This window comes from Solea solea, chromosome 8 (assembly GCF_958295425.1).
Source record: "Solea solea chromosome 8, fSolSol10.1, whole genome shotgun sequence".
Classification (NCBI taxonomy): Eukaryota; Metazoa; Chordata; class Actinopteri; order Pleuronectiformes; family Soleidae; genus Solea; species Solea solea.
The window spans coordinates 6832740-6859329 of NC_081141.1; the positions used below are offsets into that span (position 1 = coordinate 6832740).

Sequence of the window (26590 nt, forward strand, 5' to 3'; positions counted from 1 at the left end):
AATTAATAAATGAAGGAACTCTATAGTAAACAGTCTACTTCCCGTCTCCTCGCAGTGGCGCTGCTGAAATAAATGAGGGGAAACTTGGGTGGAAGTGACCTGGCTGAAGAAGAGGGAGTACGGCGGCGAAAGCTCCATTAAGAGATGCTCCATCCACGCTCACTACATAGACCTTATGACCTTTGTTCTCTATGTTGTGGATAAAGAGAGAAATCCTTTTCTCCACTTAGATATTGTGATGTATCGCTGTATGAATCGTTGTATCGTGATATTATTGGTATCGTGAAGAACCCTGTGATTCCCACCCCTACATCACACACAGGGGGCTGAGTAAATACTATTTATTCCATATTAGACCATTAAAACCATAAAGCACAGCAGGTCATTGGTGAACATCGACATTGTAAAAAAAAAAAAAAAAAAAAAAAAGACACTGGCCTCACACTGCATTGATCAGGCCAGTGAGAAGGCATTAAATGGCAGTGAGATTTGGAAAGTTATCAATTAAAAAAACCAAAAGAAAACAATGAGGACTTTGTTCTTAAACAGCCTCATTTACATACAATGATTAAGCAGCAACAGAGTAATCAAGCTGTGCCTTCTGTTAAATGAATCAGTCAAAAAAAAAATCCCACACAGCTTTAATCCGCCTATCTTGATGATTAAAAAGAGAAAGAATGAACATGAGTTATATTAAGCTTTTAATAAATACCCTCTAAGGAACAGATATTTAATATACACAGAGGTGAGACTAGGATGTTGCCTATATACAGTATCACTTGGACCTCTCTGAAACTAAAGCAGTACGGTGAGAGCAGAGAAAGACGAGAGGAGAGACACACGAGACATTTATGTACCACATGTCCTGTATTCTTCAATACGCACACACTGTGTGGTTCAGGAGGGGCGGGGGGGTTGTAGTTTTAAGCTGCTGTGGCTGTGAGGACCCAACAGGGGGCGCAATGTAGCAGCTGACTAATCCAACACGAGAGCAGACCTTTAAAAAGACTGCCAAAGCTCTACATTCAAACTGCAATAAATCTACAGTCGTGACAGAAGGGCAAATAAAGAAATGAACACAATTAGTACTTAAAAAAAAAGAATCTTGGTTTAGCTGCTTGAACGTACAAATCTCCTCTAAAGGATGTTAACTAGTCGTGGATGTAGTAACATTTCTAATCTCTAAGGCCTGGGTCAGACTTTCCACATCCACATGACGAGTCCTGCGTGAGCCGCTTAACTGTGCACTTTCCAGTCCAGTAGGTGGTGCTGTCTAAGAAGACGGAAGGTGAGGAAGTCCACTGGTACCACACATGAACAGTCCCGTCACTCAAAGAATACACGGACAGACTTCTACTAGAATGTCATGTGAGCAGGGTCCCTACAACTTGGTTGAAATCAAATTCAAGGACCTTTCCAGGATTTCCAGGAGGAATTCCCTCAAATTCAAGGCACAAATGTGCTGACACAGCTTAAGATGGGAGATAATGTCAGTCTTTGTAATTTTCGTTGGTGAGCCGGAGATCTTTGAAGAAAGGAGACATTTACCTAAACTTAACTTCTTTCTTGCACAAAATCCAAGCACTTTCAATGACACCTGTCCCCAACTTTCAAGGATATTGATTTTCAAATGAACAAACTTTCAAGGACATCAAGGAGCCGTGGGAACCCTGTGTGAGATCAAGTACGTGCATGTGGAAACGCGAAAAGCTTCTGTGGATACAGAATGTGGAAAGTATGACCCTGGCCTCAGTAACTAAATCTGATTTTTTACATTTTCGGATTTTATCCAGATTGGTTTGGAAGGTTTGCACAAATCGGATTCTTCTGGTTTGAACCATGTTTAGAGGCAATTGGAGAATACAATTAAAACGAGATTTGTCCACCTGCTTCTTAGTCTGAACAGCTGGTCAACTCACATTTATATTTGTCTTTTGCGTCACTTGTAACACGATACAGAGCTGGTCATGATGACAACACTATCCTGCAATAGACAAGACTGTTGCAATGAGATGTCTGAAGGGTGAGATGACAAAATCATAAGTTGTTACCAGTTGTTATCTATGCAGATACATCGTGTATGTCTGGACACGCAAATCCATTTTTCATAACTTGCCTAAATTTGAAAAAAATAAAATAACTGTATTTACGTGCAGTCTGACCACGGCCCAAGATTCTGTAACAAAGCCACTGCTGGTGTTTGGAACCTCAACATACTACTAAAAATATTTTGATGAGACAACAGCAGCAGTAACTCAACCATTACAATGTATACATTCTTTCTCTGGACGTCTGACTAAAAGAACACTGGAAGCATTTCAAACAGAATACAGACGCGTCCAACAAACAGTTCAGCCCTTCATCAAGTATGTTGTGACCTTTACAGATCTGTGAAGAACATTTCTCCAATGTCAAAAAAAAGATAGTTTACACCTGTCATGCGTGGTGCACTTGAAAGAGGACGAAATCAACTTTCTTTATCTTCAGCTTATATAAAAATCTTAAAAAGGACTTCCTGTTTGCCAGAGGAAGTAACCGTTGTTGGTCATTCCGACAGAGAACTGTGTTTGGAACATCTGTGTGTCATTAAAGTGCCTTAAACCCAAGCAATATCATCAAGAAAGTTACCAGCAGAAGCAAACTAAGAGGTAAAGTTTTCACCAGACATTACTGATTTGCTCAAGTCTATATATTACTTTGTATACTGTGCAGTAGGAATGTGGTGGTTGTTGTTATTTCATGTATGTACAACTTGATGTTTTCCCCGTTTATGGCTTTGTGGTGGGGGTGACTACAGGAGGCAGGGGGCTACTGACAGGGATGACTCCGGTGGCCAGCAGGATGATGATGAGGATGATGATGAGGACGACCACGACGATGACCACGACCAGCTTGACGTTCTTCCACCAGTAGGAGCGAGCCACTTTCTGAGACGTCTGCTTAAAGTGCTGAGCCTGGGAAGGACAGAGAGGGGGACGGGTTTGACAGGTTGAGAGTCAGGTTTGACATGTAAAAAAAACCCTACACTCTGGGGGGGGGGGGGCACAGGCAAAAATCCCTCCCCACCCTCATCACCGGTACACCCTAAGCCCTCATAAAAATGCAATCACTGCTTATCAAACATCATGAACATTTATTTTTAAACGTGAATAGCCAATAATAATCAAATATTCTCCATAGCACACACACACACAAATTAAACAGTTGATGTCAGCCCTAGAGAAACAGCAATCAACCAATCACAGTGAACTACAGCCCCTGTCGTGGATTTCTCATTCTCCATCCTGTTTGACTCGGACTGTAGCAGGAAGCTATGGTTGAAAATGAAAACAAAACAGAGGAATTGGTCCCTAAAAAGAACTCCACCTCCGTTATATGGAACTGGTATGGCTTTTCCCCAAATGACGAGGCACAAACAGTTATCTGACAACAACATGACAAACCTTTTCAAGCACATAAAGAAACAATATACTGAATGAAACAGCTAGGAGAGCAGCCACACCACAGCCAGCAGAAACAACAGGTCATTCTAGACCCAAACAAACCACTTTAATACAGGAAATTGAGAAAAACAGTCCATATGAGAAGACTAGCAAGCAGTGGAGAGAATTAACTGGAGCAGTGACCTTTTACTTCACAAAAGGCCACCTTTTGTTTAACTTTTAAATTAAAATAACGTTAAGCAAAACAGGCTGAGACTGTGTGTACTTCCACATACTTGTTAAATGTCCATTGTACTTGGCGCACATTTGCACATTTGCACAATTGCACAAACTGATTCAAATCTGTTCAGAAATGTACGCTTTAGGGCTGTAGTTTTTTTAGGGATATGGTTTGCATGCACTGTTCAGTAAATAGTTATAAAATCTTTGTCATATCGCCAAAACTCTTCACAACAATTAAAGAAATGTTTAAAAGAAAACATTAAGTGCCTTGGATTCCTGTATGTTTATGTATTTGTTCACTGTGTTTCATTTGTCCTTGTTCGCCATTAAATGTGAAATGTTTTTGCTCATGTTGACGTGGCAGAAGACATACTTTATAATCAGGGACCTTCCTGGTTTGATCAAAGATAAATAAACAACCACCACCCCGCCGCTGTGAGACTGACCCCTGCTTGTAGGTCCTCTGATTTATCCATGAGGTCGTCCAATCGCTCGCCTCTGGCCAGGATCCGCTCCACGTTGTGCGTCATGATGTCTTTCACTCCGTCGACCTGATCCCTCAAGGACTGCACCTTGTCCTGGGATTCTGGTGAACCCTCCGCCTCTCCTCGCTCCTTGATTAGAAAAAGAAAAACATGTTAGAAAAGAATTTCAGAAGGAAATGTCCAAACCTCTTACTTAATCTTTCTCTTTTCTTCTAAATATGGCTCATTTGACTGTCTTTGTATCACGTGACATTACAATCTGATCAATGTTTTTCTCTCGTCAGCAGCACTTCTACTGTCTGCAGCTTCCAAAATCCTTGAAAACTGAGCCTTGTTTTAGGACAGTGGTCTCAAAGTTGCGGCCCGGGGGGCACATGTGGCCCTCCAATCAATTTCAAGTTGTAACAAGTCATTTCTATATGTTTTTAATTAATAGATTAATTTGCATCATAAATATGTTTTTTTTGATTGTTCCATATTATGTTTTGAAATGATCCAATCCAATCCAACTTTGATTTGTAAAGCACTTTAAAACAAACACAGTGGACCAAAGTGCTGCACAGAATAATGGATAAAAGACAGAAGAAGTAACGTCCACCGCAACTGTTGCTTTTCCCAAAAGAGTTGGGCTTTTTTTTTTTACTTGAGTGGCCCCCGACTGACCAGACAAGACAGTCACTGGCCCAGAGGTCATTTGAGTTTGAGACCCCTGTTTTAGGAAGTATAGTTTGATCTTAAAGATGATTTTAACTAGTGTGCAACTTTTAAATATAAATAAATGCCTGTTTAGATTTACAAAATTAGAAGGAGCTATTAATTAGGAGCTACAGAGAGGAAGCAGTGTGTGAGTGAATGCAAGTGCATACATTCTTGGTACTCCATGACAGGTGGTGGAGTAAATTGCTCGTTTTGCTGTTTCCAAGAACAACTTGAGCCTGACAAGTAAATCATGTTTGGTCTTTGTGAACAGACATGATGCTGCCTCCTTTGTCTGAAAACAGGCTGTGTCAAAACTATCAGACCTGACTGAGGGAGGGGTTGTGTGTCTACAGCCGCAGTGCAGAGGCAGGACACACTCACACGAGAATTCACTTTTAGAGGCACTGAAACATTTCACAGGCGCATGTTTGCATTTTCAGTCATACGCCGGCCTGTTGATTGCCGTCTCAGTTAACTAGCGAAATGTTGCTGTTGCCACTTCCTGTGTGCGGTGTGTGGGAATGTTGCCTGGCGACATCACTATACGGACAGACACAGTCATGTGGAGCTGATGGACCTAATTTACATTTGACAATGGTTTGAATGTAACAGATATTTGTATTTAAAAAAGGTACCCACTGCAGTAGTACTGCAACTAATAGATTAATAGTCTATTATTATTTTCTCAGTTAATAAAGTATTGGTTTGGTCCATAAAATGTTGAAAAATGTGGATCTGTGTTTACAAAATCTGGAAATGATGACATCCTCAAATGTCTTGTTTTGTCCCCAAACCAAAATGATTCCATTTTAATTATTTCTTTGTTATATGGAGCAATCGATTATCAAAATAACTTACTATTAATTTAGCCATTGATTAATAATAAATGAATCCAATAAGTGCAACAAGTAATCAGCAGAGAACATCTCAAGGTGCTAAGAGAGCTTCTAAAATATTTAACTGTATGCTTTTGTCCCTTCCTTTGTTTTTCCTCTAATTGGCTGGAATTATCAGTGTAACATGAATCATCATGCTGTGAAAAAGAAACATTCACTGAAGGCTCGTGTCGTCACACAGCAGGTGGAGCTCACTTGGGGCAGCATCACGTGACAGCGCAGCCTGGTGGCTGCTGTCAAACCAGTGATATTACATCAGTGAGTCTGCACTCATCAGGCAGAGAAACTGTGACCTCACACAGCCACAAGTGTCCACTCAAAAGCAGAGGTGATGTGGCATAAGTGTGGGTGTGAACACACTCAGTAACCTAAAGGCTTTCATAATGTGGAAGCAGCAGACTGTAAACAAAAGCTGTCGCTAAGAAACAGAGCAGGTTTTGCTGCGTCATGTGCTGCCTTCCTCCTCCTCCCCTGTTACCTTGTCCTTTTTCTAGTACTTAATTTCATTTCTATACATTTTCTGTCTATTATCTCCTGTTTATCTCAAAATAACACTTTTACAAACTCTACATACTGCAGCTGCAAGTGTCATTAATCGTTTCAGGGATATTTCCCAGATTCTTAGCTGTATATCCTGCCTCACAGCAGTTCTAATAGTTTTCTCCTCCTCCTTTAGTGGTGCTAGTAGCTCAGAGAGGTCGGAATGGCTGACAGCTATCATATCTCATGGAGAGAGGGAGACAGAAAAAGCCCTTGTACAAGATGTTCATGCACTGACGATTACCCACAGTATCATTTCCAAATATTTAACCTGCTGTAAGAGACTCCCTAAATGACTGTGCCATGCAAAGAAAGTGGCTTCTCACAAGAAATGTACAGTTAAATCAATAAATGTTGAGGTGTCACATTAGTTTAATGATATTTAATTATTTATTGATAATTAATTTGAATCTATTTGAATGTTAGGTTCTGTGATGTTTCAGCTTCTTAAATATGTTGTCTCTGCCCTTATAAAGACACCACAAACACTGAATATCTGTGGTTTGTGGACAAAACATCAGGTTTGAGCAACAACGATGAACATTTTCCTCCATTTAATAACATTTTATAAACATGCGACTTTTTAATGAAGAAAACAATCCGCCCGATTAGTTGATAAACTAATAAAAAAACTACTCTCTCTGAAGTTTATAATAAGGAACAACAACTCTGGGGGGCATAATTTATATTAATTGCAATATAGGCCTTTTCCCCCTGAATGCAGAGCATTGAATAAGATTGCAGACTATTTATAAGCTAATACGTTGTCCTGTCCTTTGACAGTCCTGTTCTTCATTCCTATCTCACTAAGCTATATATAACACACCCTGCCTCTCCTTTTAGACCTTTTTCTATTTGTAGGAAAAAAATCTAATTAAAAAAGAGAAGAAAATAACTGGCAGATTCGTCAGTAATGAAAATATGTTGGCTGCTGCCCAACGGGAAAGTCAGAATGCTTTTAAATGTGTGTCAAATCTTTCCTGTGACCGCAAATGCAAAGGATGGATTTTTTTAATTTGAATTGGATAGCCACATAAAATCTTAACTGCTCATATCCTTATCTAGTCAAATACAAGGAACCTCAATCTGTGTTTGCACAGGTTTGAATAAATGACATGCAGCCAGTCAGTGACCGAAAAGATTCGGGTCAGCTTTTATCAAAGCACTTTTGATGAACAGGCTACACAGCTAACAGTTAGCAGTTAACAGTTCTCTGTTTAGTTACATCAAAAATGTTTCCAAACTAAAAATGAACAGATTCAGGTTTAGCTGCACAATCGAAATTCGCAGTTCTCCAGAAATTCCCTGTCCCAAATAAATCTATGTGTTTTGCTTGTGAATTGACTCCAAACTCTGAGAATTTATCATATTTGAATAGAGCATTTTCCTTAAAATTAGATGCAAAATTCAAACGTTGTATAAATTTGGAGTCATTGTAAACCGTCAAAAGAATGGCAATAAGATTTATGACCATGCAGTCGCACAACTCCAAATTTGCACGCATAAGAATATGAAAAGCTTAATATGAGCAAAACATATATCTTTTGTACCAAGTGCAATTAAAATGATAAATTGAATTCAAGTGCCTGTTATTGAACTCTCTAGCTCTAACTTTAATTTGCAATTTATATCTTGTCACACAAAAGGCTCTTTAACATTAGTGGGTCAACCCAAGATTTTTGAACATGGGTGAAGTTGTTCTGGTGTTTTAAAAAGAGTGATGTAATGATAGTTGTTTCCTTTACTTTGATCTCTTATAATCCATCTATCAGCTGATCCAATAGATGACATTAAAAAATATAGTGTGCTGTCCAAGTTGTAAAAAGTAAGCTTCACTACAAACATTAATGGCTAAGGATTAGCATAATGAATTAAGCATATGAAGAAGAAATGAGCCTGCGTTCCCACTAACGCCAATCAGAGATGAGGCCGATAAAAACCCTCGTATTGCTAACTCACATGACATAGAGGTGAAATGCCGATTAAACACATTCCCACTGGTGAAAAACCTGTGTAATCCAAGGATTAAGTGGGTTTTACTGAGCAAATGAGGAAACTGTGGCTAAATAATAAAAGTTAGCAGCAGGAAGCTAAAGTGGAAAAGGTTGAACCTTACCTATGATAGGCTGTTGTCTTTCACAAAGAAATACAGATTCATTTATTGGGCTGATTTATTGTTCCAGTGATAGCAATTTTCAAATAATCTACTTTAGCTGACCGTTATTTATTCAATCCGACAACAAGCCACTATTTTGTCACAAACTTTCTATGACCCTTTGCTTGTATCTAATATTTAGTTTCTACTTTATTTACAATATATAACTTACTGCCCTAAATGTTTGATTAGGTCGAGCCATTGTGTGAATCATTTGTTAATTTATTAAAGTGTTATATGTCATCAGATGGCGGAAACTTGTTCTTGTAGCTCACTGGGATAAAACGTAAAGTGACTCTGAGAATGCTTTAAAAGCACCATTTAAATAACCTATTATTAATTTCATTATTATTATTATTATGAAAATTTGAATTGTCCATGCAACATTGGTGCAATACCTTTTTCTTAATATAAGTTAATATAAATTCCTAGTTATTAATATATGAATAGCAAGACAGTTAGTATTATTACTACAATGAGACTGTAGCATATGACTTCAAAGACGATTTTGTTTTTCTATTTATTATAGATCATTACTATTATTAGTATTTTAACTCTCAGTTGTATTTGATTATTAAATAATCACTAATCATTTAATTGCATTTGCATTATTCAGTCGCATCGTATCGCACCTGGAATCGCAGCAGTGAATCGTGACTATAGCAAACCTTCGAGCAGAGAATATCGACAGTGAGGCGAAGGGAAAGTCGTGCTTAAATAAGTCCGAAAAACACAACTTTTTGTCAGTCTGTGAATGAAACAAACGCCTAAAGGACAAGTAGTTGGAGTTTGGACACATTCAGCAGTGAATGTAAATGGGGCCATTTTGTTTTGTTAAAACCCTGAAACTTCTTCCACCAACAATGAAAGATTCATTCGCAAAATTAACTCGTTTTTATCGTTACTGTTTCACTCAAATGTCACTTTTTGAACCCGGAAATACACCTGTTTCATGTCGCTTATGACGTTAAACATGGTGACGGCAGCGCGAACCTTTCTAAACAAACAAAAGAGGGGAAAATAACAGGCGACTCGGCCATTATCACTTACCGTATCAATGTCCATCTTGTTGGTAAGAAGGCTCCCTGAGCGCGAGCCAATTTATCAACTTACTGTGAAGTTGACGCTATAGTTGAAACGCTTTTAAAACCCCGTCTTAAGACTGGAAAGTTTGAGCAAATATGTTTCCTCCTCTGTTTGACTTCCTGGTTGTTCCTGGTTTTTTTCCTCCTCCTTCAAACTGAATTCCCGAGCTTCAGGTGTCAAATGGACCGTAACACAATAACCACTTCCGGCAAACGCTTTCACAATAATTCTTTTTTCTTGATTTAAGAAACCATTATAACTGGTGAAGGAAGTACTCAAAACATTTTACTTGAGTAAAAAAAAAAGTACAAATGAATAGAAAACAAGTAGTAGAGTAAAAGTAAAAAAAATACCTTGAAAAATATCTTTAGTACAGATACCTGAAAACGCCGTGAGCGTGATTTTATTTTGAAGGATCACATCTTAATCTGGTGTTAAAATGTTGTTCCTTACAGTGACTGACAAAAACCTATTACAATATTGTGTATGTTTATATGCTAAATCTTTGCTTTTATGTATTTTGTGTTTATGACCAAAAACGTGTGACTAAAAACAACATACTCATTTACAGAGAAGTTACAGCCTTTTTTAAAATTCAAAACAGTGCTGACATAAAATGCTTTTTTCAATTAAAAATACTCATTAAAATGTTTGAGTAGCATCCATCCATTATCTACCGCTTTATCCTCCATCGGGCGGTCGCGAGGGGTGCTGTGCCTATTTGAGTAACATTTGCAACAAAAATAAACAAATAAAGAGAGGTATTAATTTTTGTGTTTGATGTACTCATTCAGTGTAACAGAGAAACAAAGACATTAGTCGGATTCCTCTTTTCTTTTATGTGATGATTTTAGAAATAACCTAGTTAGTTTTCCTCATGCACTCTCAGGTCAAAGATTTTAAAGGAAAATAACAGCAATCATGCTCTAATTTTCATATGAATCACTTGTCAGTCAGTTTTAATTGTGTACTGACTGTGAGTGAAATCTTGGTCTTATCAGCTGCTCATTCCTGAACACAATAAGTGAGTATCTCTACATCAACAGCCATGTCTGGTGTCACTGATCTAGTTCTGATTAGATAAACCAGTATCTGATGCACATAACTAGATGACCAGGAGTCTACTTCACTGCATAAATCAGTGGCTTTGACTAAAATGTACCTCCTGGTCTCTGATGAGAGGCCACTGGACTGTTGGAACATCACAGTCCCTCTCTCTGTCAGGTAAGTGGCTCCTCCTCTCTTTCTCACATCGACTAATCATGTGATAGTGAGTCCCACCCAACCAGCAGCACCAGCAGCCTTGACCGACCGGTTCCATCTTAAACTTGGCAGGCAGTCAGTGGCGAGGCCGACATACTGATTACCTGCCTTTGTGTCACACAACAGCCAGAGGCTTCAATGAATCATGAGCAGCAGAAAAAAAATAAAAATAATAATAACAATAATTCAGGTCGATTTACAGTGATAATGACGGTGAAGGTGCTAGGTCTGTGTGGGTCTCTTGTGATGGCGTTCTTTCTCGCAGAGGCTCTGATCAACCCTTCGTCTGACCTCGAAATTGCGTTGTGCAATTTTGTTTGTATAATGACAAAGATGTTTTTTTTTTTTGACGCTATAGTGCGTAAGTTTTAAATAAATATTCGTTACATTCAAACATTGTCAGATAGGTCCACAGCTCCACTCATTTCTCAGTATAGCAGTCTTTAGGTCTTGTGCTGCATGTGGAAGTGATATATTTGATGGAGACAGGCGGAGGCAACAGCAGCACTGTGCTTAAGTGAGACAACTGCATTCAGGTTGGCGAGTGACTGAAAACACAGAGAAGTCACCACGAAAAGTTTCAATAGTTGATTAACTAGTGTTCAGCAGTTTGATGGGTTAAACGCCGCTCATGTGCTGCTGCTGTATACACACAAACGCTCCCTCTGTCAGGTCTGATAGTATTACCTGTTTTAGTGCTGTGTTCATTTATGTTGGAACTGGGACTGATGTCATCCCTGAGTTCAACGCATCCCCCCCAAAAAAGTTGGAAGCGCAAATGTATCCCAGGCTGATACCAATAACAACGCTCTAAATGATATTTGGTGCACACAAGCAACATATTCAGACACAAAAGTAAACACTACTATGTGTACGACTGATTTACTGTGAAATAAATATGACAGAAGTGTTTTACACAGTAAAATTGTTCCCCACTTAGATTATCTAGCGGTAAACTTGTTTGCCAAGACTATTTTTCTTTTAAAGTAAAAAATAAGAACAATTTCCTTGAAACAAGGCTTGTTTGTCTTGAATATCTATAAATTCTGTGGACCGCATCTGTACCTCAGTAGCAACACTTCAGAACACCACCAGTGGGCAGTGTCAGCCTATAGTTAATCAACAGCTACACAGTAGTTTAACCTTAACCCTAACCATTCCTGTAAACATCCTCAAAAAATAACCTGATTTTGACCGCAAAGGTTACAAAAATCTGCATAACTGCTTTGCCCCATGAATTAAATATGAATTATAGAGAACATACACAGTGTTTGAAAAAAACATTGACAGTATTTTTTATTTTAAAAAAAAATTGTTTTTTTATTTCTTTTGACAGAATAAATGATTTGTTCAGTGGTTGAGCAATTCAATTATCTACACAAACGATGAAGAGCACAGAATAAAAGGAAATGCCTATTCAAGGAAATAGGTCACACTCAGTTCTTTATTTTATATTTGCTAGAAACGGAATAAAAACATGTACAAGTAGCAAAGTGTCGCAGAGTAATTAGAATTAAAAAGAGATGGAGGAGGACAGAATAGCAGTGCTTATTTATACAACATCGCATCATTCACTCTTCCTCACTGGCCTTGTTTGATGATGATATCTGACATGTCATCAACTTTCACCAACTCCAAATTCTGTCAAGGAAAAAACAAAAAGAAGAAAACAGTCACATGTAACTACACTGAATACATTTTTTAGCAGGGTTCCCACACGTTGGTTGACAGCAATTTCAAGGATTTTTTAATTACTTTCCAGGACCAATTCCCTCAAATTCAAGGAACATCGGAGGCGGGAGACATTTACCTAAACATCAACTTCTGTCTCGCACAAAATTCAAACACTTTCAATGACACAGGTCTATTCAGGGAGATTTTCAAAAACTTTCAAGGATTTCAAGGACCCGTGGGAACCCTGTTTTAAGATCTAAATGCCTTCCTCTATATCAGTGTGTTTATATTAGGACAGGACAATCACAGAAATTCAATAATTAATAACAATTCAACTAGTTTTTTTTGTTTAAAAAAAAAAAAAAAGAAATCATGTTTAAAATTGTATTTGTAATTCATATCAGTTTTTAACACAATATTAACAATGCAAAGCCACCAGTGTGTCTTGACTGGGAATGAAATTAATGCAAAGAAAGTTACTTTTTGATTTTGACTTTTAGCTCTCACCAGTCTATGGTGATTAATGCATTAGCCCTTTAACACCTGTTTCATATATTTAACATTTAGTTTATACTTTATTTCCATTCAAAATATACAAGGGCATCATCAAGTGGAAACAAAACAAGATACAGACCATAATTGTTGGTCAATAAATGTTATCATTTGATACTATTAAACATTTACACTGTATTTCTTTTCCCAGATGAAGTGATGTGAGGATGACACAAAGGAAACACATACTTTCAAAGTATAACTATCATCACCTGCAGGATGTTAATACTGTAACATTGTTACAGCATTAACTGCTTAAATAAAAAAAAACACACTCACCTTTTCGTTGGCAAGATGAAGCAGAGCGACAAATGCAAGAGGTACCGACAGGTTCTGGGCCATCGTGTTAGGCAACCTGGAACAAAACAATACAGATTAATATTGGTGCGTTCAGGCAGCCGGACATAAAATCTGGTGCCTTTAGGGAAGGTGTAGTTATTAGTTTTTATCACAATAATATACTTTCCTCTGTTTACACCTGTTCAAAACACTAGCCCAGAGTGCCAAAGCTCCTTAAATGGAAACTTTTAGAAATGATGCTGGATTTAAAACTTGTAATCTAAATTACAATTTGAAACGATTGCAAAGGCTTCAACTTGGCGATTACCTCATGAAGCTCAATTTTGACCCCCGATTTATACATTTCTTTCAATTACTCTATTTCTTGTTATTTAAATCTATATTCTTCTTATATTTCAGCCTGTTAAACTATATACTTCTCTCCTACTTGGATATATAATCGATCACTTGTTAATCATTGTTCCCAAAACTTTATAATAATAGTCATGACGAAGATTAGTTCAACAAGACAGAATGACTGAAAAGAAACCAGAAAATATTCACGTTTAAGAAGCTGAAAAATCAGAAAACAAACAAAACACCAGTAAATCACATGTTAAAATACTTGGTGATCAAGTCAATGATCAATGAAGAATTAATGAATCGTTGCAGGAATAAAAACATATTTTCATGACCTAAGCTCATAGTTTGAGAGCAATTGAGCGTGTTTAGATCCACTTGCTCATGTCTGAACTACAATAATACTTCTGTGATTTAAAGTCCAACACCAGCAGCAGGTTGTGTGATGCAGCCAAAGGTGCTAAAACACATGTGAAGTTTATTAATGCTGTGTCATGGCAGTTGTGCTTGGGTCTGATGGTACCTTTGAAGCAGCGTCTTTGTAGTTTGACTGAACACTTTCTCACCAGACACTTCTGGTTTCTCCACAGTCTCCACCTCCTGCAGGGAACATGAAGGCCCAGTTAATGACATGGACATAAAGGCAAAGAGAACAGAAGAAGGCCTTTCAAAAACCAAATTGTTTTTTATGTGTTTTAGGCGAAATAGCAATTGGAATTTCTGAGTTCCTGTTGAAGGTACGCCCCTCAACTTCCAATTCGGAAAATCGGAGCAACCTTACCAAATCCGACACAGGATTCCAAGATAACTACCTCCATTCAAACACTGCAACATCAATAGCTTTTGTCTTATTTGCTGTACACTTAGTGCTGTAAAATGTTATTGACTGGTGCGATAGACAATGTTTTTTTCCTCGACTTCTCTCTGGAACACGGTCAACTTGGAGGTGTTGTCACTCCCAGTTTCAAATTCTGTAATTTCAATGTAAATGGAAGGCAATATGAATACCGATCACGTCTGATACGTGATACCAATAATATCACAATACAATGATACTGTGATAATCAATAATCCCTTAACGTAGCTTTCTCCACCATTATCCCGCTGTTAACTCCCTCTTCTTCGACCAAGTTTCACTCGTTCATTTGAGCAGAGCCACTGTGAAGTAGTACATGAAGTACACGTATATGTTCCTTCCTTTTTCAAAGCCAAAACATTGGGCACCAGATATTTAAAGGGTGCGATCTCCCATCAAATTCAACTAAATCAAGATTAAAACTTAAAAAAGGCCATTTGAAGTAGAATCCCATCAATTTTATTAGTGCTGAAGGACAAAAGTAATGGCGTGTTTTCACTGGCTCTACTCGCCTCACTACAGCACGGTTAAGTTGTGTTTCCACGAGCATCTGGTACCAGGTACTTTTGTTGTACCTAGTACCAGGTTCTTTTGTAGTACCTGCTCTGGCGAGGTTCCAAGCACACTGAGGAGGCATTATGTGTGACGTCGCCAGACTGCCGGCCACTGATTGGTCAGAGTGCCGTCACAGGAAGAGACGTCTGACACAGAAATCAAGCCGATCAAAAGCGAACTGTAGATCAATTGAAACTACTTAACAATCCTAAAAAACGTGGGTTAATCTCCAACAACTACCAGGGAAATAAAATCTAAAATCTCAATATTTAACAGAGGAGTCTGGTGTATTTAGCGACAGCACTGCGGATCGCGGGCGGCATCACAAACCATGCCGCTGTATTTCAGTCCAGTGACTGTGTCAGATGGAGTTCGTGCTCCATTCATGGAGGAAGTACTGAACAAATATTTTGAATGAACTGATTCTAGTGATTTGATTCAGTTAAACTAAAAACGAATGCTTTAGAAATCACTAGTCACTCGTGTGTGTGTGTGTGTGTGTTATCGAAGTCACTGCAGTCTCACGCAGCCGTGCAGTGACGTCACCACACACGTCGAATGTGGGTTCTATTTTTGTAGTAAAGATTCAACCTAAACCGGTCCATGATACAAGGCCAATCTGTCAGTGTAACTTTACCTCTGAGGGTTTTTCTGGGCTTTCAGTGAGGAGACTCCACATACTGTTCTTCAGCCTCTTCATATCCATTTTCTTTGCAGTCTTGGCATAGTTGATCTCAATCTTGTTGACCTACAGGAGAAAGAAGCACAACTGAATATCATCTGCTAATTTACCATGAGTACAATCTTTTTTATAAAATGAGCTTGTAGCCTTGAGGCTTCCTGCATGTCTTGTTCTTTGAGGGCCACTGACTGCAAGTAATGTCATGTACTTGGCTTGCAATGTTTGAAGGATCTTGTGACTTTTTAAAACTCACTCTGTGGGGTTCCGGTACCAAATCGTCCTCGCCGTAGGTGGACACGCCCTCTAGATCTTGAGAGTGTGACGGTAAACTGTCCGCTGAAGGCTGTGTGTCGTCTGAACCAGCAAACCCTTCAACATCATCATCACTGTCACCACCCTGAGGAGCAGAGCAGGACAGACAAAGAGGTGCCACAAGCATGAAAATGTAGGTCAACACCAGACTCAGGGTGAGATGTTTGATCACGATCCACATATGTCGTGTTATTTTTCACTGATACTGATCAGCTGGTCTGCACTTAACATTAGTGCAACGGGCGTATTTCCATCAGTGACTTTTGAAGTGATTAAACAAATGAAGGGGGTGACTCAGTGGTTAAGACCGGTACCCTGTGTGCAAAAAAACGTCATGGTCGCAAGTTCAAGTACCTGGCATGTTGTACTCAATTCCCTTGTAAGTCGCTTTGGATAAAAGTGTCAGCTAAATGACATGTAATGTAATGAATCAATTAATCCAGACAATTTTTGATACGGATACTGATTATTGGTAATTTTAGTAAGTTTAGATTGGTTATTATTAAACTTATATTTTATCAGATGGAGAAAATTGGCCAACCATATCAGCTACGGATGCACAATACAATTGACATGATATTAGTACCAGCCGATCTTGGCTATAAAATGGTTTATCAGATTGTCGGCAAACAGACAAAGATATGACTAATGACTAAATAGGCTGCTACCTCCTTAACTTCTATACTGGTGCCTTCTCCAACTATTATTTTTACATTTATTGATTTTGAACAATGAAGAAATTGTAAATCTACATCTGCTGTGACATCAGAATGAAAAAGATTGTTAATATCACTACAGCAGAGACTAAATGACCTCTTCAGTTGGGCACAGAGAACAGTTGACATAATTCAGTATTGGTATTGGTTATTGACCCAAGTGATCCTGAGATATTGACATAATGGATATTGCGCAAACCATAATATTGGTATAAAATAATTGGCATCATATATCTGCCATCAGCTGCACTGATTTGAGCATCGGTTGCATAAACACTCACATCAAACTCAAATACATCATGTGTCACCCAGTCAGAATACATGGCAAATATTCTGTGTTCATATAACACTTTTTCCTACTCTTAGTAATCACTCAGAGCAGTTTACACTTGAGTTCTATCATTCACTCAAACATACAGCTCATCTAAGGCCTTTTTCCCTAATCACACATCATTCACACACTCCAGGAGGAGTTAGAGGTTCAGCGTTCCCTGTACATATCACTGCATCCAACCACAAAAGAAAGTCAGATCAAATAATATTTCAGACCTGAAGCCCTGGACAGAAGTTGGCTGTGTCATTGGCATTGTTGTAGTCATAGTCTCCAATGCCTTCGCCGAGCTCTCCAGACAACCTCTTCTTGGCATCTTGACTCAACTAGGGAAAACAAAAATGTGGATCATTAATTTCTAGTTTGTAATAATACCCATTTTTGGAGATTTATTTTCAGTCTGTGATGCCAAACTAAAATTCCCTGTTGGTCTGTGAAAGTATTTGGACCACACTGGTCACTGGTACATTGATTCTACAAACAAAATGAAAGATGCTGTTTGTGCTCCTCTGCTTTCAATATTTCCCAGCAGCCTCATCAGCCGACAGGAGTAAGTGAGGTCTCACCGAGCTGGAAGGTTTGAGGCTGAGCTGGGAGAGAGTCTCTGGGGGAAACTGGAAGTCTGCTGGTAGAGTCGACTTCTTTTTGCTGGCACTGAGGGCAGACTTGGTGATGGTGGTTGCAGCCTGTGAAAGGAAAGCAGATGATGTTATTCTCAGCTCATGATTTTGACAGATTTCAGTCAGTTTCTCAAAAAACTAGAGAGAGACAGTATTTAGAGAATGTAGGTATTTCAATGAGGACCTCATTGTTTGGACACATAATATTGCTGAACCTAGACCTGACCTACTGACCAAGACTACCAAAAAATAAACAGCTGCTGTAAAAAGGTGCCGACGTTTTTTTGACCAGGCAGTGTATAACATACTTTGCAAAGTTCTTTTAAAGGCCATAAACTAGTAAGTGAGACGATTAACTCTTCACGAAAATGTTTACTAAACTTATCAGGGGAGAAGTAGAAGCCAATGTTCCCATAGACCAACATTCTTTTTGCAACCAGCAGTCTGGGTGATAAATGGATTTTATTGATTAATTCACATTTGCGTGTAGTAGCATGGGGTTATGATGAACGTAATGAAAATGCAAAAGCCATAGTGGAAGCCTTGTTCAAATCCCAAAAGGAAAAATAAAAGCAAAACTTGTGTTGAATAATTTAAGTTTGTTTTAAAGAAGCAAACTATAATTCTAAATCAACTGTGGTGTGAGTAAATTGGTGATTTTATTTTTAAGCCATATCACCCAGTCCTAGGTGTTGGCAATGCACAGCTCACAAAAGAGACTAGCAGCTACTACGTCTCCACATAGTGTACTTTGAGCCTTTTGTGACAAACGCAGTCTGTTCAAAATTCCTCAGCTCCTCTCCGATCACTTAATCTGGTATATACAGTAGAATAGTATTTGTGATTTTCCTCTATGAACCACCAGAGGAAGCTTGAGTACCATAGCTTGTGAACCATGGCTTTATACAAACCACACTTAAGAAAAACCTACAGTATACCATTAAGATCAGAAACACTGTCGGGTGCAAACCAAAACTGATGTCACACTGGTTTAATTAATATGCTATAACAACCACTCTGCTCACTGTACACATCTTTCTCAAGGAATATAGAAACTTTCCAGATTTTATTTTACCCTTGTGGTGCGGAAGTAGGTGTCGAAGTTGACGTCGTCGCTGAAATCTATTTCAAACACCTTCTTGGGCTTCCTCTTGCGTGTCTCCTTGTCAGGCAAATGGTCCACTATAGGAGATTAAGTGCAAGAAGCGACATAGAAACAGTTAATTATAACACACAACATTTAGAAACTCATCACAGCTGTTAAAAGGAAACACGAAAACGACTTCATACTTGTACCAATCACAAAAAAATCTAAAATGTACGTGTGTATAGTTTGTTCTGTAATGTGTATTTACAAAAGTGTAATGAGATGGCTATTGACCAAACTGGTGCTGCAACTAACTTTCCTGTTAGTTGATAAATAGTGTATAAAAAAATTATATAAGAAATGTTCTTTACATGTGCCGATTATGAACAACATTAATTGTGCTTCAGGATGGAACCTTTGCTACAGCAGATTTTGTTGGCTGTATCAAGTCAATCAATTGTCACTCACACTTGTGCTTTGGCTTGAACTGCCAGTATCCTGGTCCAGCCCACGCAGCCATGGTCCTGGGGCTGAAGTAGGAATATTCCCTGGGCTGTGAGGACAGTTGCATGCACATCGTGGCGATGTCTCCCTCTCCAATCGCGATCACATCTCTGCATTTTCATCACATCACCATTCAAAGCAACGCAAGCACACACACACACACACGCAAAGGCCTTAAATTAATCAAGGCTGACAGGTTTTGATTTGGACACACTCTCACCAGGATATTCAGGATGTTCTAATTAATTAAATATCTACTCTCCTGGTGAAAAAAAATGACATTCTCCCAGTAAATATGTGAAGCAAACCTTAGTGTAACACTTCAATGGGTATTAAAAAGAAGAGCGCTTAACGAAGGTCCTCTTATCATCTTAAATAAGGGTCTTATAGCTTTTAAGAATACAAGGAGGAAAAAGTGTGGAACATGCACAAAGAGAAGCACTAAAAGCTTTTGCCCATTTGCCTCCTTAATCACAAGGTCTGCATTAAAAAATTAAGTTATTGCATCTTCCCCCTTCAAATGCACTGGAGTTCACAATCTCACCTTCCTTTACCAGACGTAGAAGCCTCACATCCCTCTTTGTGTTCCTTGGAACCTTCCTCACAGTCACCGGGTCCGTCCTCATAGTCAGCATCAAAGTCAGGGCAATCGTCCTCTTCTGGTTCAATCTCGGGCTCAGCATTTACATCAAATACATGCTCACCTTGCTTCATCTTCTCCAGGAGCTGATTCATAGTCTGACAAAAGATGCACAGAATAGAATAGAATATCACTTTATGTAAATGATTTGTGTTTAATAATACATATATAAATACAAACAATAAATATGTTAAGATTGTGGATTAGTGTTTCTCTTTCTTTCATCACATGTCGTTATAAATCCTAAATAAAAGGAAAAAAACATAAATGAAGCAAGAGTTTGCAAATGAAAACAAATAATGAATAGAAACTATTAAAAAAGCAATAAAATACAGGGTAAAGGGGGATTTTTAAAAAAGGGATGCAAATGAGGATAATATACTTAACAAATTATAAGATGATCCTGGGTTGTCAGCATTGTGTTTGTGTCCACCTACATTTTAGTGCTGATATGTATACAGCAAATGCAGGGGGAGGAAAGCTGAACTATGGATGCTGCAGTGCTCTGTGCCTTAACCAAATAATTGCTGCTTCTGCTACCATTTCATCTGAACTATGGAAGACGTGGTGCTGATGAGGATCTCTGACCTGCTCGGGGTTCCAGCTAGTGAAAGAGAAGTCCAGCAGTGAGGGGCAAATGGAGCTCTTCTCCTGGGAACGCTGTAGTCCAGCTGGAAGAAACACAAAGCACAGGTATACTATATATCTGGTGGCAATGAGCAGTGTTGAAAGGCGACCTAACAACTTAAAAAATAAACGGAGAAGACTACATTTTCCCAAACTTAGTAAATATGTTTTACCCTTGAATGGAGAAGTGGAGACTGTCTGTGGAGGTGGAGGAGAATACGAGGGTCTGGACTGCAGAAGCGTCATGTAGGAGGGGAAGAGCAGCTCGCATCGACTGTTCTCACTGAAGAGAACTGGCAGGAAGACGCCAGCGGTGCTACTTTCATCAAAAGATGAGGCCATTCGCTGAAACATGGGGTCCACCTGGGCAAGAACAAGAATATTTGATCATGATTAGACTCATAAAGATGAGGTCAAAAAGAACTTACACAGTGTATGCACTGAAATGGAAATATTACACAACTTTTAATGAATCAAAGTTCAAGTCACCACCAATAAATGTTGCTTGATTTTACAGTGTTACTTTAAACTATAACCACCATAGCTAGTTTCCAAAGAGTGAAACAGTCCACCTCCAATCACACCTTACCTCACATTTCCTCTCAGACTCTGCACTATTGATGTTGCTCAGGTTCTGCTCCACTGTCTTCTTAGGAGGCCGCTTTCTCTTCGGCTGCTTTGCACTCACTTCAGCTCCTTCATCGTCTCTGTTCTCGTTATTTGCGTCTGTTTGTGGGCAAAAACAAAACAGAAGAGCAGGAAAGTAAGTGGACATGCCATCTAGTACAGTCATAATTCAGTGGTAAAGAATTTCTTACCCTCCCCTGGTTTGGTCTCGGCTCCCAGGCCACCGAGCACCCTGTAAGCATCAGCATGAACGGCATCCACCCTCACAGCATAGATTTTTGTACTGGCATCTAAAGTACCTGCTGCAACCTTTAGTAGGAACACACAAACAAAGAATACATCATACACGCTGCTTACAGTAAAGATGGCAGAGAACAGTCATGCTGAAGTGACGGTATATTTTATTGACACCTTTACATTAAGTTTTGCGGCTTGAATGCTCTGCTCAAAACTTGTGAGACCTTAAATGGATAAAAAACATTCAAATATAGAGTAAACCATTCACACTTATTTTGCCAAAATGACTACAAAGTATTTACTTCTATATTATCTATAATGACACACTTAACCAGTGGCGTTTAGATCTCGTGTGACATTCCCACACTGCACACAAGAAGGGATTCAATTTATGTCGACAAAGAAAATAGCAACATTGCACTAGTGAAGTGAGCAGGCTGAGTATGACACAAAAAAGCACTCACAAAACTGTCAGAAGTGAATTTTTACAGCTTAGAAAACCTGGTAGTTGATAAGAGGGAATCATCCCCACCCACCCCTGCTGTATATATCCCTCAGTCGAGTTGAATAGAGTTGCTCAACAAAGCTGTTTTCAGATGAAGGATGTAGCATACTAATAATGTTACATTTATGGATACAAAACAGTGTCAAAATAATAACAACAAAAATGACAAAATGTTCTGTACGGCAGCTTCAGGCAAGTGAGGGTTCCACACGCAATTAAACTGAATACTTTAAGAATTGGCAGAAATGAGGAAATGAGGATGATGAAATAACCATTACTTTATTATTGTGGCCACCACCTCTTGTTCCTGGGGTAGAAATGAATTGGTAGAACATCACAATAAGATGCCCTCTTCTACTATAAGGTCTGTTTGACTCCATGATGAAGGCTTGAGACCAAAATATGTCAGCATACATGTACTTTTAAGAGGTGAACTTAATAGTTTAAAAGAGTGCATCACAGTTTGTTTTATTAAACAATGTTTTCATGAGCTTTCATGCATATCTGTAGTATAGTCTGAATATGATGGTACTTATTACTTAAAAGATTAGCATAGATTATTTATTTGAGAGGCAGAATGGCACTATTTAAGTTTGTTGAATGAACACCACCCTTAAATATGTTCTTGAAAATATGATATATAATATAAATAAATAAAAATATTATATATGATTTTCAGCTACTGATGTTTTAATCCATATTAGTAAAGCCATAACAGCAAAAGTTCAGTCTCTGACACAGGCATTGATTAGCATTTAGACAATAAATAGATGTTTGTCTGTGCTCTGCTCTTAGTCAAGGATATAGAACAAATGCACTAAGAGAAGATGGAAGAAGACAAGGAAGGAAATAGAGAGATGGGCCGAGTGACAGGGCATTCAAACTATTTAGAACAACATGAAAAGCAAAAGGAGATTGAGAGGCTCAGGGGGAGGAGGGGGTGAAGGCAGGAGACGACAAAAAGCAGAAAGAGACAGCAGGGAAGGAGGATCGTGGAAGGAGACAAGGAGTAAAAGAAATTATAAAATTTTTAAAAAAGAGGTCATAAAGAGGGTACATCATCCCAGTTAGCAGGGACATTCCCACACTATAGACTCAAATTCCCTGCAAATTCTGATTATGCAGATGTTTGTTCTTAATTACACACTTTTACTGTTCAAAAAGACAAAATAGAGGCAGAACAATAATGACAACAATCACCAGAAGTTACACACTGCAGATTTAAGGCTCCTAATGAAGTTCAATAAAGAATAATCATACCTTAAAGTTTGTGAGCTCAGAATCCTTCTGTTTGAGAATATCCGCCATGTAATCAATCAGATGGAGACCAAAGGCATTTTTGGTGGTGATTTTCTGACAAAAAAAGATAATGCAATGCATTAATCTTTTACCATTCCCTGAATATAGATGGAAGAAGAGCACATCCTCATGCCAAAACAGGACAATACATGACACTTACATTCTCAGTGGAGAGTTTTATGCAGGTGGAGTAATGCTCCGAGATCTGTGCATTTGACAACTTGGGCACGGCAGCAGGAGTCCCTGTGGCACTGCATACAAACATGAGATTATCCTCAGGCTTTCAGGAGGAATATTACATGGCAGCAAGAAATGTGTTGACAAAGCCATGATTTAATAGGTTATCAGAAATTAAAGTCAACTCTTCCTTTGTTATATGTCGCCAAGAAAGCAGAAAATATTCACATCAGTGAACCAGGTTTGATAATTAAAAAACAAACATTCAAACCGATTCGTTATTGTATTTTAGTCATTAATTAATAATGTATGAATAGTTGCAGCTCTAATCAATATATTGCAAGATTACGCAATACACTTAGTCAAAAATAATTTAACAAAAGTTAAATATATCGATATGATGTAGGGCTGCAATGATTATTTAATCATCAACTATTTTGACAATCCATTAGTATATTGTTGTTTTTTTAATTAAAACAAAGTTTCTGATTGGTCAGCTTCTTAAATGTAGATATATTTGACAGAACTCATTAAATCTGAAACACTTTGGTTTGTGGACAAAATGAGACATCTGAGAACATCATCTTTTCGAGGTTTGGGAAACACAAATCTACGTTTTCTCACATTTTATGGACCAACCGAGAAAATAATCAACACATTAATGGATTATTTTCATAACAATAATCGATTCCCATAATGTTTATGCTGTGTACAAACAGACTTTGATAAACAAAACATAATAATCTGTATTTACGAGTGTTGTTTTCTGTCCATATAGAATTTTTATTATTATTTATAACAGTTTCTTCAACTTTCACTCAGGGGCAAAACTTTAAAAAAAAACCTTTAATTACCTGACAGTATATCATAACTATCAATATCAGACCATCAATGTTTTGGGCCATATCATCCAGCTCTAGTTGGAAGCTTTAAACTCTGCAGCATACCTGTGAGATGCAGAGTCGTTAAAGGAGGTGTCCGTAGCAGTTTGAAGGTCAATGACTCTTGACCTTCTCCGCTGACGACGTTCCTGCTCGTCATCGTTACCGGGGAAGGCTGCGAGCAGTGGTGTGCTGCAGGCTACAGGGGACTGACCCTTGTTCTTCAAGGATGATGCCCATCCCTGACGAACCCGGGAGATGGGTGTGGAGGCTGCGCTCATCTTAGCTGGGGAATTCAAGAAAAACAGTAATTAAATTAAAATGTCATTGTTTTGAAAAGATAATAAATGAACACCACATCCAAAACAGCTGGGCCACTGTGTATAAAACATGAATAAAACAAGAATGCATTATTTAACTAATCCTTTTTGAAAAAATTTGATTAATCACAGTGGATCACCCCGTATCACCTCAGTATTCTGCATTTTACACTCTTGCATTAATTTTTAAACTCCAACTACTGTGTTGATCCTGTCCGTTTTATTTGATTTATCTTCTTATTTAAGATGTAAAGTGCCCCTGAGGGTTTGAAAGGCGCTTACCCATTTGATGTACATATTTCATACTTATTCTACACATTTAAAACATAAATAAAAATCCAGATTGTAAAGACCACAAGTGTTGTTGCTTGTATATTATAATATGTGAATATACAGTATATGTCAAGCAACTTTCGTTTAAACCTCTATTGAATCACATGGCAGCAAAATTAAGTCATGTAGATATGGTCAAAACAAGCTGCTGCAGTTCAAAATGAGCATCAGAATGAAGATGTGCGATATATTAATGGTATATAAGTGACTCTGGACGTGTCGTGGTTGTTAGTGCCAGATAGGCTGGTTTGAATATTTCACAAACTGCTGATCTACTAGGATTGTCACACACAGCCATCTCTAGTCAGTGTTTACAGCGAATGTGTTTACTGTGTCCAAAAAAAGAGAAAATGTAAAGTGAATGACCATGATGATGGGCCACAGCAGCACAAGACCTCCTGTATACCTCATAGAGTAGCCACTTTCAAAAATGCAACAACCCATATTCCTATAATAAAAAGGCTTGCTGGTTTTATAGAATGTAAAGGTAATAGGCAACAGTGGTAAAAAAAAATAGAATATATAACATTATTATTATTATAATAATGAATATAACACAATAATGTTTGCTTGATTACTGAAAACATTTTTAACACTGTGTAAAATAAACAACGAAAGAATCTAACATAAACAAAAAGTCACAGTTGAAAAAAGCTTCAAACTAGTGATGCAGGTTATGAGTTAATGTAAACAGTCTCGATGCGGCAGATATGATATTAGCACAGAACATATGACGAGATAAGTTGATTTTTGAATTACATAGATAAAGAGGGTTAGGGTTAGATAAACACAGGAAACTGGTTGCAGACCCACAATAAGCATCACAGCATAAACACGCTAGCCCCGGCTAGCATTAGCTAGCTTAAACGTGTTTCCATTTTCATCACACACAAAGGCACAAACAAAAGCTTCTCCACGAAACTGTCTTTGTGCACTCAACATACCTGTGAAAGTGTAATATCCGGCGTGGCTTAATCGTGACTCCTTTTAACCTGTAATGTGTACCAGGAGAGCAGAGCAAGCTGTGGTTTGTCTCCCTGTACAGCGTTTGAATTTTTGCGCCGAACGGTTTACGTTTCTCCGCCATACGTCATGACGTTAAACCACGCCCATGTTTGGTTTTCGCAATGACATCCATAGACAGAAAAATTGAAGGTGTGTGTGTGTGCGCGCGTGTGTGCTCTTGTAATTGTCGCCTGTTTAGAACCTTTTCTGTCATAAACACTGTTCTTGTCAGGACCATTAGTCCTCATGGAGACCAAAACCTGGTCCCAATGAGACAGAACCTAATTTCTGCGGAACAAAGTAATGAATGTAAACGTGTGAAGTGTCCTAAGAAACATAGATTCACAAGCCTTTGTGTGTGTTTATGTGTGCATGTGTGTGTCTACTTGTTTTTGACACTTCGCTAGGACCTATAAACACTGTGTTCTACAGGACCACTAGTCTTCATGGGGTCCAAAACCTGGAATTAGTATATGTCTTTGTCACTGAGGTCACTTCCTCTTTTCCACCATTCCAGAAACACAAACACTTTTTTTTTTTTGCATTAACTTTAATAAAACATGAATATTCAATGATAAAAATTTGAAAGTTCATCCTAAGAAAGAAACTAACAAAAACAGAT

General features: G+C 38.3%; 2 protein-coding genes across 2 annotated transcripts; both read right to left on the reverse strand.

Moving 5' to 3' along the window:
* Positions 1-326: 326 nt before the first annotated feature.
* vamp8 (vesicle-associated membrane protein 8 (endobrevin)) lies at positions 327-9687 on the reverse strand. The gene is made up of 3 exons (XM_058637010.1): positions 9491-9687; positions 4112-4279; positions 327-2954 (listed from the first exon to the last, which is right to left on the reverse strand). Exons 1-3 carry the CDS (start codon positions 9503-9505, stop codon positions 2769-2771), a joined length of 369 nt encoding a protein of 122 aa, XP_058492993.1. The 5' UTR covers positions 9506-9687; the 3' UTR covers positions 327-2768.
* A 2408-nt stretch (positions 9688-12095) lies between these two features.
* On the reverse strand, positions 12096-26032 carry ncaph (non-SMC condensin I complex, subunit H). Its single transcript, XM_058635118.1, has 18 exons — positions 25908-26032; positions 24377-24596; positions 23413-23503; positions 23214-23306; positions 21403-21520; positions 21174-21310; positions 20758-20947; positions 20546-20628; positions 19862-20055; positions 19282-19427; positions 18802-18908; positions 17673-17792; positions 17325-17432; positions 16001-16144; positions 15703-15813; positions 14178-14254; positions 13295-13370; positions 12096-12430 (listed from the first exon to the last, which is right to left on the reverse strand). The coding sequence occupies exons 2-18, from the start codon at positions 24589-24591 to the stop codon at positions 12371-12373; spliced, it is 2070 nt and encodes a 689-aa protein (XP_058491101.1). The 5' UTR covers positions 24592-24596; positions 25908-26032; the 3' UTR covers positions 12096-12370.
* Positions 26033-26590: the final 558 nt, after the last annotated feature.